The sequence below is a fragment of the Takifugu rubripes genome, chromosome 13 (genome assembly GCF_901000725.2).
Source record: "Takifugu rubripes chromosome 13, fTakRub1.2, whole genome shotgun sequence".
Lineage (NCBI taxonomy): Eukaryota > Metazoa > Chordata > Actinopteri > Tetraodontiformes > Tetraodontidae > Takifugu > Takifugu rubripes.
In genome coordinates, this window is record NC_042297.1 from 4,712,067 (window position 1) to 4,726,878 (window position 14,812).

General features: G+C 42.7%; 1 protein-coding gene across 3 annotated transcripts in view; it reads right to left on the reverse strand.

Moving 5' to 3' along the window:
• Positions 1–14,812, reverse strand: part of LOC101062104 (A-kinase anchor protein 13) — an 87,067-nt gene that overhangs the window by 28,003 nt on the left and 44,252 nt on the right. For 2 of the 3 annotated variants that reach the window (XM_011609555.2, XM_011609552.2), the window contains exons 10-13: positions 13,264–13,315; positions 8,079–8,209; positions 4,453–4,799; positions 3,219–3,266 (exon numbers count right to left, since the gene is read on the reverse strand). In XM_011609555.2, coding sequence (XP_011607857.2) covers positions 3,219–3,266; positions 4,453–4,799; positions 8,079–8,209; positions 13,264–13,315 — 578 coding nt within the window. The remainder of the gene's footprint in view (positions 1–3,218; positions 3,267–4,452; positions 4,800–8,078; positions 8,210–13,263; positions 13,316–14,812) is intronic. The other variant, XM_029846669.1, reaches the window with a different exon arrangement.

Below are 14,812 nucleotides of genomic sequence, written 5' to 3' on the forward strand. Positions count from 1 at the left end.
ACCAATCCAAGCTCAACACTGGCTGAGGGCAGGTGTAAGGGCTTGGTAAGATGTGCTCTCCGTAATGGGGAAAAAATGGCGATGTCGGAGGCACAGATGTAATGTGGCCACCCGCCACCAAAAGGTTCCCATTCTCAGCAGGCCTTAGAGACCCATAGCGAGAAGTGAGGCCATAAACCCCAGAAGGTTCTGACGCATCTTGAACAACACCCTGCATCCCTCCCTGAAGAGGAATACACACTGTTAAATCTCTCTTACTGTTTGTGTATCAGCATCGCTCTGAAAGAGATGGACTCTAACATGATGCTGAGATATGCTGTGCGCTGATCAGGCAATTCTGGTCAGCAGAATCAGACACCCAGACAGGAGAGATGGGTTAAGAGGGAATAAACCAAGACATATTATGTCACCCAAATTGGCATCACCGGGGCCCTACCATGGAGCTTGGCCTGGGGTTGGGGCGTGCAGGCGAATGCCTGGCGGCCGGGTCTTTGCCCATGGGACCCAGCCGGTCGCAGACCGAATGAGCAATGTAGGCCCACCTTCCCGTGGACTCACCATCCGCAAGAGGGCTCAGAAGTGGCTGATGCCATGTGATTTGGGCGGCAAGCATAAGCATGAGACACACTCGACCCCGGGGAAGACCCAGGCCACGCTGGAGTCACTGTGTCACTTGAATGGCCTGGAAACACCTTGGAGTTCTGCCTGAAGAGCTGGAGGAATTGTCTGGGGAGAGGGAAGTCTGGGCGTCCCTGCTCAGACTTCTATTGCTCAGACTTTTGCCCCCACAAACTGGTACCGGATAAGTGGGAGAAGATGGATCGGTTAAAAGTGACTGAGTGTCACACCAACACAGCTCCTATGTCAAAAAGAAGAGATAATCATCTGAGCAGCAATGAATCCTCATACGGTTCAGAGCTGCCTCCGTATTATTTCTCTCTTTGGTCCCAATTGAAGTGTCACAGTCGTTGGCTGTGCCTTGATAGGCGAAAAAGAGAAATTATCTGTGTGTGGGATGAATATGAATGTGGAATTACACTGGATTTAGGTTGATCAAACTAAGCCTAGAGGTATGTGTCAACACAATATTGTGAGTGTTAGCATTCTGATAGCTATTCAGAACATGGAGATCCAAGATGGGGTGCAGCCCTCTGCCCTTCCTTGGAACTGTGAAGTACCCAGACTAGGAACCCGCTTGGATTGCTCGATGTAGATAGAGGATTTCTTCCTCTAAAGCCTGAGGTGAGTCCCCACTTGCAACCAAATCCAAAATGCTGTTGAATTTGGGTGGATGGGGGGCTAGCTGCAGTCTGTAACCTTTGAGAACTGTTTTCAGTACACAGGGATGGGCTGTTGAAGCTTGCGAATTGGACGCTCATCTGCCAGCAATTAAGGTAGCCCCAGGCCCTCCATGTTCAGATCATCTATCCCTGAAAAACCCTTGATGGGTACTCTGTGACAGAGAAGGTTTAATTCCAGAAGCACTTAGTCTCTCCTTAAGGCAAGCTGGAACCACGGGCAAGAAAAGTTTGACAGTTAAAAAGAGGTGAGGAGGATATTCCCATCAAACAGATGTCTTTCGGAGCCCTGACCGGCCTGGGGTGCCGGCCATTTTCTGCTGTGGTTCAGCACCATGGCGACATCTTCCTGGAGCTGGGTAAGAAGCGACTGGAAATCAGACGAGTCCCTAATGTCATCCCAAGTGCAAGCTGGAGGTTTTGCCGCCTGGTCTTGTCTCTCCTGGTAAGGAGGCTGGGACAGGAGTCACCAACAGAGGCGTCAACAGAGATATTTTGGGGTGGCCAACAGAGATATTTTGGGGTGTAGGGCAGAAGCCATGGTACCAGTAATCCTGAATAGAATCATCTTGGTGGGGTCGCAGGAGGAGGGCACAGCAAGGAGGCCAAAGGTGTGAGCTGCAAAGCTGATAGGAATGAGCTGGCCTTGACACTTTAGCTAAATCCAGGTGGAGGCAGTTTAGGAGGGATCAGCTGTTAGCTTGTCCAGAGCTAGCCACCGTGTCCAGTTGAAAACGCAACACTTCTAGCAAGACAGGAAAGGTCGCTACAATGTGGAGCTGCCCTGAGCCAGATGAAGAAAGGCCTGACAGGGCTAACCTACCAGTCCTTAGGCGGGGTTTACCTTGTCAGCAGGAGAACCGTAGTCCCGTGCACAACATTGACAATCTTGACGGATCGGAATTTTTGGGCAGCAGTCGACTGAGGTGGGTGTGGAAGAAAGTGGGAATGCTGATTATGGTGCCTGCAGTGCCTTATATGGGGAGAGAGGCGGGCTCTCTGGTCACTACTGTAATTGAAACTACCGTATGTCAATTGCCAAGCGCAAGTACCAAACAGCGTTGAAATAAGAACAGGTCCTCAAACACTCACACAGGCAGACACACTGTACCTGAGGGAACTATCTATTTCCACACTGTGGCTGTGGAAAGCATCAGAGGGACACCAGCTGATGCTAACAAAGTGAGAGGTGCAGGGATTAGTCACAGACAAAATGGAGATGGAAATGAGAATGAATGACTGGCAAAAAAAGATTCAACAGCAGACGGAGAATGCAAACATGACAACATGACACGGATCTTGGAAGACAGCAGTGTGCATGTTACATGGTCACAGATAAACACTAATGGCCAATTTCATTTCCTGCAGAACTGCTGTGATAATATTATAAGAGGGTAGGATACAAATGAACATTATTGTAAAAGTCCAATAGTGTCAGCATTGCCAAGCCTGTTAATAATGTTAAAAGCATTGCCCTAGGAGAGAGAGCAGAAGCCTTATTAGCTAATTACAGGTCGAGCAGCATTCCATTTTACATTCATTGAAACCTTAGAATCAAAACTTTATCCTCGTCATTCTAAAAATTTCACTCTAAATAAAATCGGCCCAAATAACCTCTGTACCAATACAATGCCTCCAGCACCTTGAGTTTAATACTTCCTTTTTCATCTTGCTGCTTACTATTACCACTAAATATCATCTTTTTACCAGAGTATTCAAACACACCAGGCCAAAGAAAGCAACATTTTCCAGCCCAACTGCCTGCAGGGACGAAGGAAAACGCGGCTGCAGTTTAGAAAGCACGCACAAAAAAAAGGTGAAAATCGACAAAAGCTACGCACACAAATTCAACATAGTACGTCAGATGGCAGCTAGTCAATTTAAAGAACACATCAGCTGATGAATGTGACTCATTAGTACCTTCTCCTGTGAAAGGTCGGCTTCTCCTCACCGAGACTACACATGGAACTGGGGTGATGGATGAGACAGACGTGATGGACGACGGGTGAGATGAGTGGGGATATGAGGGGGAGACAGATCAATAAAAACATAATGAATGAACAGCCGAATAAAGTTCTGCACATTATTGGTTATAAGATTCAAGCGTATTTATCGGACTGGATTTCTGTGTAAGGTTGTGAGTGCATGTTTAAAGAGTGCTTAAAACCTTTTATTAAGAATAATTCTATTAGAGGAACAATTCAACACGCAGAGCGAAGCTCTTATATGCATCTCTGGACGGAGGTTAACAGCTGAGTTCCTCTGCTGCAACAATTCATTGATTTTAACTCAATACCTCTCTCAATAAGAAGTCCAGAAGAAATCAGTGCTACACTCTGGAGGCTGTGTGCACGTGCATGCTACAGCTTAAGTCTAGGTCTGCCTAGACTACTGTACTGCATGTGGAGAAGGACAGCTATCTTTCATGCTGCAACAATAATCACATTAGGATTACTATTACTAAAAAGTAGCCTAAGGTGGATATTAATGATTCCAGTATAGATGTTTCTATTTAGAAGGGAGGGCACGAAGGTGAAAATACTCGCAGAAACATATTTCACAATTAAGGTGACCTTTTACCTTTTATATAAAGCTAACATGATGATTTAATCCGCACCGTCTTGTAAAATATTTAGGTGAAAAGTATTCTTATCGGGAACAACAGGCCTAACAAAAATCCAACGCCTCGGGCCTGTTTTGTGCCCTACAAAGAGCTGCTACGGACAATTTACAGAAAACACACGAATGGCTTTGGGTTACATTATAATAGGAAAACCTCTGGATTTGTAAAAATACGGAGAATGCAGCATTTAATACCTTACCCCATTAAAGTTCTAGTCCAGTTTGGCATTAAATACTAACAAGAATATGATTGTAACTATGTGTGACTGTTACAGCTTATCCAGCATTTTTCTACTCTGTGTGAAACATTATATTCTTCATCACTTTTATCAACCAGTATTTCAAGATGCTGACTACTGGGAATACTGCTAAAAGTGTGCATGAGAGACCTGCGAGAACATGAGAAAAAGTGAGACGTGTGAACAGTGGAAACTGCTCACTCGGGAGAGACAGCGGCAGCGATACCCAGTTCCACAATCCTCCTGCTTCCTTTGCAGTGGCACAATAAATGTTGCCCCTTCTGGAGTTTTACCTTCTCTGGTTCATCTCTGTGTTTCCCCCGTTGTTTTTTCCAGGGCCCCAGCTGTGGCGGCGAAGAGGTGAGAGTGAGCGGATGCTGCTTCTGTAAAGCGAGGAGCGCCGCGGCACCTCTGTGACCCTATCTTTGGCTTCTTCTGCTTCTCCTCCTCCTCCACCATCACAGCCTGATCCTATAATACCAGAAGCCCCAGTCTCCACTGGGCTCCAGCTGCATTCCAGCCCCTGGCTGCCGTCAAGGCTGGAGCTGGATGGACATACGCTGGCGGTGTCGTCTGTGGAGGAACATGACACGGAAACCTCGCTGGTGCTGTCTCCTCCTGCTGTTATCGGCTCATCATGCTGTAGAGATCCACGAAAAATATTATTTAGTCATATTTCATTAGCGCGTTGAACCAAAAACAATGTCTAAGCAGAATCTAGAACAAGGTCCTGAAGGTTAGAGAGACTTATAGAACAGATTTGGTGCTGGAGGGTTTCTGGTTCAAGCCCCATCGTGGATCAAACTGAAAAGTGCGCTGGTAGCAGGAGAGGCACCCGGACATTTTCAGAGCACTGCCAAGGAACCCTTGAGCAAGGTACTGAACCCTCAAATGCTTAAAGCACGTGCTGAAGGCAGCTAACGTCTTCTATAGGCTCTTCTGTAATGACTGCATTTGATCACTGTACGTTCAAGCATACTGGCTGTGGCTTGTGTGTAAGAAACAGTCTAAAAACAGTAACGCCTCCTCTGGGATTAAAAAGGTCTTAATTCTGACAAGAAAATACCGCTTCAAGTGCAAACTAAATGGAGTCAAATATTTCCAGTGACATATCAGCGAAGAAAAGACAAGCAACGAACAGAAGTCCTAAACTCATACACACTAGAACTCTACCAGGCTTTCCGCACAGATGCATGTACCAAATTAGAAGAATGTTGGAGCTTTAGGCCCAGGAAAGAAACGTAACAAGGACCAAATGGCCAGGATTGGAGACAATAGGCCAGACCGGTTTGCAGCAGTAGGGCTGCTAAAGAAAACACCAACAGACATGGAAATCTTTAAAAAGTCAGTTGTTCACTTAATCGGCTGTTAAACTGGAACCACTCTGTGTACGAGGCAGAGAAGAGTGAGGTTCTCTTCCTTCAGCAAGCAGTGCCTACTATCCCAGCTGCATATAGGCGAAGGCAAGGACAAGTAGCCAGCTCATCACAGGGCCATATGTAAGCATTTTGAGGTTAGTAGCTTGCTCAGGGGTACCTGGCTGTGGCTCAGAAGGTGTCCTGGCAGCTGCTACCAGCTGACCTTCCAAATTTGTCCACACCCAGGGACTGAACGACATCCCCTGTGTTCTCAACCCAGTGCTGTCACCTCTTGCAAAGCAAAGGATTCCAGTTTAATTTACACTTTACATACAAACCATGCAGTGTCTTTTATTTTAGTAAAACTGCTTTTCCTTCCGTTATTTTAAATATGTGGGTTGCTTTTGAGGTCACGACTGTAGATGGAGGGCAGGAAATGATTCATTCATAAGAAAAAGCCAAGATCACTCCAAGGTTTTGTGTCGTTGGTACCAACCGATCAAATGGAGAAATAAAACAAAAGCTACTTTTGTACTCACTCACAAAGGGGAGAAACATATTTTAAAATAGCAGCAGAAAACCAGTGGACATGGATTAAGACCTCTGTCTCAAATCAGGAGGAGCAGAGTTGGCCAATGCCCATACATGCAGTGACCACTTAATAAAATGTAAAGCCACAAAAATGAAACTACTTATAGCTGACTAAACCTGTCAACAATGCAGACCAGTGTGTAAAGACATTACTGGAAACATAACTATCTGTGGTATCACCCTGGAAAGGTTGTCTACAGCTTGTGTTTCAAAGTGCTTATCTGTTTCTTTGCTTTTAGCAATGCTAGCTACTGTAGCTACCACAGCTAGTGGTTCTCAAAATAAAGTCCTTGTTCGAAGAAGAGGAAGCAAAAATCTAGTTTCCTTGTGTGCATGGTTCCTATCCAATATGTTTTTGCTAGTTTTAGATTCCTGTTACATGCACGCTCACCCAACACTTTTGAAAACTCGCTTTCCATCATTTCCAATTACTATCTGAGTGCTAATTAATTCTCCAGCTTCTGCCCAACATCTCAATTTGACGCTTCTAAATTTCAGACATTTGTGACTGCAAATCACCTACAGACCAGAACAGAAATTAATGGTTCACCTCCAATTTAGCACAGGTATGTTGTGCAGTTTTTGCTAAACAGTTTAATGGTAACTTTGGCATCCCCCTCAACATTGCAGTTCATTAATTGCCCCCCTCCCCACCCCCAGGATTTCTTGCATTGGTTTCCAGAAGACCTGTAACAGGAGCAACAAATAATCCCAAAAATATCAAAACATCATTTTAAAGAAATTTATATTATCCACTTTGCCCTTGTTGGGAACTAACACACCAGCACATATTGCAAACACACACACAAACAGGCATTTAGAGCTAATTTGTAGGTGTGAGCTTTTACTGGGCTTATTGTGTTGCCAGCTGCAGTGTGATTGAGCACAGAGCTGCTCAGTTGCGGAGCTGGGAATGAAAGATCTGCTTTAAGTCACTAACACAAATTCCTCAGGAACTGGGAGGATGCACGCATGTGATGTGTGTGAGTGAGTCAGAGAGAGATAGAGAGAGACAAAGCTGTGTGTGCACGTGATCATAGCTTTAGTGGTTGGAAATGAGTGAAGCTGAACTAGATTTTTGGGGCTTTAAAATGATGCCAACACCATGCAACAATCTTTTGCTAAAGATAAAATACCATGATGTTTTACTGAAAATTATTGCTGTAGATAAAGATCATCATGTTGTCCCCATTTTCATTAAGATGACAACATCTAAATAAAATTAAGACTATTGCATGATTCAGATAAAATGTTTCACTTTATAAGTAGTGACATTCCTGTGACGCTGAGGTTAGCTGCTGTAGTAAAGAATAAAAGTCTCAAGGTTACAACCATCTGGCACCTCGCCAGACCATGTCCACAAAACATGAGACTGTCCCTCCCAGTCACACCTCTAGTCCTTGTCCTTTATTGTTTAACACAAAAAGGACACTGTGTGTAGATTATAATAAGCATGGGCCAAAAGCTCAGTGCAGCACAAACTAGAGCCATAAAAGTACTTCAGCGTTAATCAAAGGGAGTCAGGCTACAAACAGACTTTCAACATGAGCACAGTGACAGCAGGGACCACAGCTTCCAGCTCTGCAGCAGCACCTCAGAGCTGCAGGCTTGAAAAGATGCTTAGCAGATATTTGGCATCTCAGCCTGAGGCTCCTGAAAAAATTAAGAGCAAAGCACCGGCTGATGAAGCAGCTATTTCACCTCCACTGTAGAACCCTTTAGCAGTAGCTCCAGGGGAAAACACAATACAAGCCTGGTGTTCATTGACAGCCGTGATTAGGTTCAACAAAGGTTTAAGACGGGTGATTTCAAAATTGAATTTAGTAGCTTTTTTTTTTTAAATTGATCATATTTTACTTTGTTCTTTCTTATTTTGCCGTCAGATGATTCTCTCTGATGCGCTCCCTTCAACATATTGAGCGAGTTACATTTCTGTTTCTGAATTCTTCAGCAATCAAGTATATGTGAACCTTTCTGAAGATGCAATCATATCCCGGCTCTGCACACAGGAAGTTCTCGGTATCGCTGCCAGAATCTCGGTGACCCCTCGACGGGCAGCAGCTTGTGCTGCTGCTTGGAGACTCTGAAGTTCGTGAGGGTCCTGAAAGACAGGAGAAACCAATATTAATGATATTCCATACCGTGAGAAGTATTTGGCATTTTAATCGGGAAAATGTCTGATGTGTGATGTGAACCAGAGTATGCAGGTGTACATTTTATATTCAGTGAAATCTGAGAAGGTGTGAACTACCTGCTGAATCAATGGGTGTCTGTACAAAAACTGCAAAGGCAAACAAGCACTATTGTGTGTGAGAAAAGAACGTAAGAGGAACTCCCACCTGTAAAAAGCCAACACGAAAACTGAAACTACACCATTTCGCTTTAATCATTTACATAGATCAATGAAGCTCCAGTTTTTAACTCAACTCACGCTGAAACATATCATTTCTTTATCCATCCCGAAGTAATTTAGTTTCACAAACTATATGCACACGAAACTTCAGAAACTGTATGCAGCAAAGTAGACATTATTAACAGGTACATTATAGGAAGGGGCTACAACCATTCTTGGGCAGGACTGGCAGCAAAAAAGTCAAATCTGATTTGTGGACATTATTAATTAAATGTATAAGTGCTTATAATAAAACCATTTATAGGAACATTAATATAGTAGGACCTCAGATAATTGAACCCAAGGTGAACAGTGTGGGTTTAGTATTTCTGTTGGTGCACATTGTTCAGCGTTGCATTTTTTACATCAGCATTGTGGTAGCAGTTTTTGGAGGTTACAAAAGCTTGGAACATCTCTGGCCAACCTAAACTTCCCCTACATACAGAATATTTACGTCAAATCTTTGACTAAAATAAGCAGAAGTCAAATCTTAAGATTCCCTGAAACACTTAATATCTATACACGTGATGAAGAGGAAGCGTCATCTCCAGATGACCTAGATTGTCTACAAGGAAATATATGATATTCTGTTGTCGTAATGCACCAATGCAAGAGTCGTGCCTGGATGTACAGTCAGCACATTTACACTATCAAAGGATTATTGCCTCAGTCCAACAATATTTGGACGACTGAAGTGCATGCAAACGCATTAGTCCGACTAATATCGGTGGTCTGTGTATCAAACTCAATCATAGAGATAATACGATTGGACAATGATTTGTGTATCCCTTAATCGTAGTTAGAGTAGACAACGCATGTGCGCATGCTCCACAACCCCGACGATGGCACATGACCCCAAAATATTCAAGAAAGCTGGCGTTAGCATACAAGGTTGTTGTCTGCAATGCCATTATTACGCCTGACTCCAGTTGTATTTATATTATGTGATGTACTATGTCAACCAGAAAAGGAGCCTGTATGAGGCCACTGACAAGATGCATATCGCCACCTAGTGTTGAAGAGAAAGACTTCTTCCCAACTGTTATGCGACTTTCACCATTGCGTGTAAACTGTGACAAGGAACGAATTCAGAGATGATTAAGTCAAATTCGGAGCATAGCTCGTTTAAGATGTCCAAGAACGTACTGAGTGAGACACCACCTCTCAGAATGCCATTAACCAGTTGTGCTTCGCATTTCTACGGTCAGAAATACACAGAAAACAGAATTATGGCAATTTTCTGTGAGAAAAATAGCAAGTAGTAGTGCGAGTTGGATGCCGGGATTTTTCTTTTTTTCTTTTGGACTCAGCACCTTCACACCTGTCTACTAAAACTGGCAGGAGAATGAGCAGTGTAAGCTGCCTTAACTCACTGTTGTTCAAACACACACACACACAAACAGGGGTTCAATGTGACTCAATTATTATATGCAAATAACACATACAGAATACTATTCTGAAAGTACTGGGAAGCTAAATCACCTTTCTGACATGGACTGCAGCCAGTAAAAAATGTAAAGGAACTAAACAAAGTCACCAAATCTCTCTACCTAGTCGTGTAAAATCTAAAATCAAACACGAGTCAAACTTATGTTGAAATGCAAACTACCGTGTTGGAACTGCTACACAACAGTCAAAAAAGGACAACTAGACTTGCAGCAGGCCAAATGGGTGTTGTTGAATGAACGCAGCAGACGAAAAAATTGCAATGGCGCAGAAATCTAAACAAATCTGAAGCCACGTTTGTGGTAAGAAAACTGATCCCATGGGCCCCACAGTTTTGCAAGTTTCCTCGGTCCACATTTTCAGAAGCTTTCCAAGCAGTAAAATGAGACAAGTGGTCCATGTTCTCCCCAACACGATCTTCTACAAACACTTACAGGCAAAACCAAAAACAGTCTACACCAAAACACAAAGGCTCACAATGGAAAGTTCCTGAAATTCCATGCTACTCCCAAGTTTCATCGTAACTGAACTCTTTCTTGTACTTTTTGTAGGCTGGGTTTTTAAATCAACAGAAAGGCAACCTTTCTCTAACTAAAATAAAGTGCGTCTGGTCTGACAAACTGACTGTGCTGCAGAGCTGAAGATGACTCCTGATGATAAATACAACATGGCACATTACAGCAGGGTTAAACAGCTGAATGAGTCTGAACATAGCAATGAACCACAGGCAGCTACAGGAGGCCGGCCGTCAAGCTGCGGCCTTCCAATAACACATTAAGCAGCCATCCATCTATCCACCCGTGCAGACCCTTGTGACTACACATCCTGCATTCCTCAAGCTGGGATTTGCTTTTTTTATTAATTTTTCTCTTTAAGTGTCACCTTATGAATCCAAACAAAAATGTAAACCATCAACTGTGCATGTTGGAGGATTTTCTGATCACTTTTATACATTTTAAACATTCCCCCACAGAAAACATGTATAAGTCAAATTGTTTCATTACAGACAGCCTCACTAGTTTTGCAAAATGGTTTCCCAAAATCAACTCAGTAACACCTGAGACCACCACTAGACGGAGACCCAACTTCCCCCAAATGCCTCAGAACTCTGCAGCCATGTTGACTCACTTCCTTTTTTCTGTGTAAAACAGAAGCTTTAAATGTCTGAAATCTAATATATCAGAACGTCATTCACTTGTTCTGCTATATAATGATCTCTGTAGGCTGTTCTGTAAGTTTAGTGTGTAGTTCCTTCTAAAGAGCACTGAAACAGTAAAAGTCTCTCTTGTACTTGGACACAGTAACACTGGTTACTGAAGGCGCCGCTACAAAAACACCCAGCTGTTAGAGTTTCCTCCCATCCATTAGTATCAAATGTCAAGACAAATATGTTTGATGGATAGCTGGTCAGAAAACATCTATGAACATCAACAACGACAGACTTCCTGATGAATAATAACATGGTGATAATTAATTTAAAGCTGACAATAGATGGAGACACGTCTGATATAAACAGTATATATTCAATGAACAGGTCCATTTTAGGAACAGCATAAACCAGTTTATTAACCAGTTTTGTATTCAATTTTCACTGCTGACACTCAATAACATTTTAAAGCTACATTTAGCAAACATGGAGTGATCAAAAGTTCATTCCATTGTTAGTCCAGAAAGTAAGAGATGATCAGAAGGAGCATCTCAGATGGTAAATACGCATTGACCTCACCTTGACACAAAGTCAGTCCGTCTTGAGTCTGATCCAGGATCTGTTGCTGATCAGACTGGTCAATCTGCTGACAGACTGAACTTATGGAGGTCAAAAAATCGCTGTAAATGTCTACACGTCCAGAATGAATGTACCGGTAATGTATAACAATAAACCAGTTCTATGTGATGATGAGTAAAGGTATTTATATTACCCCTTTCTCATCTTTACATTACGCGTCAAGCATTCAGCCCTTCACACTCCCATTCCTACAATATGGTCAGAGACTAACTCACGGACCCACATGCTTGGGAACAATGAATGGTCACAGACACATGTGACTCAGACACTTCAGCATGGAATAAGCAAATACAAAAAACACAGCGTAAACCAGAAATCGATGTGCAATCGGTGGTCCACTTGAGCCAGGTTGGCCCCTTGAATCCACTGTATTTGACTGAGGTCAGCACTCTCTCGCTTTCTGATCCCTGACATGGTTGGAGAACATGGGTGACCGCACTCATATCTGGGCATAAGCAGCGGAACACCACATGGACAAAAAGCCAATCATTGACCACCAATGGTGCTGCCTTTGTTGTACCCTTCTGAGGCTTCAGTGTAACTGGATTCATTGCATGAGTGTTTCCTTGAAATGTAGCCATGTGTAAAAGTGGAACAAAACCCAGCAGAACTGGGAGACATTTTTATTTTCACATCTCTAAAGTGGCAGTTTTCATAACCAGACACATCCATTATCATGACAATGAGGAGTGGTTCTGGAGGGTCCAGGGCACCAGAGCCTTGCTCCACTGGGCTCCAATTCGGGATCCTTATTTTAAAGTGTAAAGTGTATTGGCTGTGATAATCAACAACAATTTTCTCTTCTATCAATGTGATAACATTACTTTCACATTAAAATGGGTTATTAACTTATAGCACTAATGGTCCAAAGAATCAACCTGTACAATTACCCCAATAGCAAACTAGTGTATAACAACTGAACTGAACAACTAAAATAGTCCTAAAATCATTAAGATTTTTGGAATAGTAGTGTTTTTTCTGGTTTTATTTAAACCTATATTTTTTCCCCACATCTGTTTAATTATCTACAATATTTAGTTTGGGGATTTTGCTCTCAGAGACAGCATCTTTGACATTTACGTTTGGATTAAAATACACAGTAACCAGTATTACAGTTGCTTTCAGGAACAAAATTCACCCTCAACTTTAAACCACAAGTTCATTAGGAGAAAGGCTCCAAATTACATTATGTTTATAGTGTTGGTCTAGCTCTTATAGCATGACATTTTCTAGGTGCATGTTCCATTTAGTGCAAAACCCTAACTTTAGTACAGGGTACACTGTCGACTACTTGAAATTCTTTAGACGCAAATATTTCCTTAATCCAAAAAATACCCGTTTATAGTTGCATTTTCTCAAAGTGCTCTTAAACCCAAGCAGAGTCATTCTACAGGTCTGCTTCATCGGTGAGCCCATCACAAGACCTGATACCACATAATCATGCTTCAATGCAGTAATATATATATGAAAAATAATAAAACACAGGTTCACAACCTTTCTGTCCAGAAATAATGACAACATTAAATCTTACCTGAAAGGAGAGTACTGCAGGGCTGATGGTACAATTCTCTGTCTTGGTGAATCTACAGAGGAAGAGGAAGAAACTGAATCAGCCTCAGCAACATGTGATCATCAACCACAAAGATGTTATGACCAGCAGGGTCGGCACAAAGCGTTGCCTCCTTCGTAATGGTGAAAAGATACAGTGATCCGGCAATCTTCATGACGCAAGTTTCAGAGTATTTCATAGATTGAGCCGATATACTCCGTCTATAAGACCAACTGTTTGCGAGGACTCAACTCCAGCCTGTTTATAGCCTTAGCCGCTCACAGACTCTCACTCTTTTGCACACTCACACGCACTGCCTGTCAGAGATCTGTGGCTAGCTGTGAACACACAAGGCTGGGGCTCAGCTTCCTCTGTGGTCGGAATGACTACACAACAGCTGTGTGTGCCTGCGTGCGTGTGTGTGAGATAGACCCATACATATACAAGCATGCACAGGCCCTGCGCTTCCCTTTTTTCAGGCAATACAAAAGCTTCGACAGTTTGACCAAAGTGATGCAAATGTCAGGGACCTGATCTGAAGTCAGATGACATAGAGATCTTTGGCCACCAAAATGCATTTATAACAAAAGCATCATTAAAATTTATTGAAAATGGAAAAAAAAAAATCTTCAGTAAATGTTATATATATGGTAAGTTTGTTAATAAGAATTTGTAAAAATGTGTATGTTTACACACGCGTATACACAAAACTAGAGACTGCACAATGGTTATTTTTTGGCATGATGACTAAGAAAATAGTCAGGAGTTAAGTCAGTTAAATTCAAAAGCACAAGACAGCAGAAGCAAAGATTTGAGGCTTCAGCTGATCAGTGCGCTAAGTGTGCCAGAACACACTACTGACAGCATCCCAGACAAATAATGAGCTCTGTTGCATCTGTGTGTGTCTTGTTGTTGTATTTGCTATTACATAACCAAAATATCCTTATTTTTAGAAGTATGGACATTTTGGCTGGTCCTCTCTATTTTATGGAACTGATTGAGGGTTAGGACATGGTTGAGACTGTTAGGGTTAGGGGAAGGAGCTGGGTAGTTATTATGAATGATGAAAGTCTTCACAAAGTTAGAAGTAAAAGTATGTATATGTGTGTAAAAGAGACAGAGAGAGAGAGAGAGTGCGCATGCATGTGTGTGCGCGCGTGTGTGTAAAGCCCATTGCTGACAGAGCCTTTAGCATTCCTGCAATTACAATTTCAAAGTCAGATGCTAACACACATACCGGCACCTGCACTCCCACATGCAGCTCGATTAACAGCACTCAAGCATGTACACACACTTGTGTGTTGTTTTATTCACACATCATATCTCACATGCCTGTAACAAAGTCACACACAGATGACAGCTCACACAAGCCTTTCTTTTCTGTGCTCACAGCTGTGTTCAGATATCAAACAGAGCCCACTGAGACAGAACAAACACGCTGACGAGGAAAGATTAGCTGGTCACAGAAGGTGCCAGTTGCACACACATACCCACACACAACCCACAATAAATGTGTGTGTGGGGGTTCTGC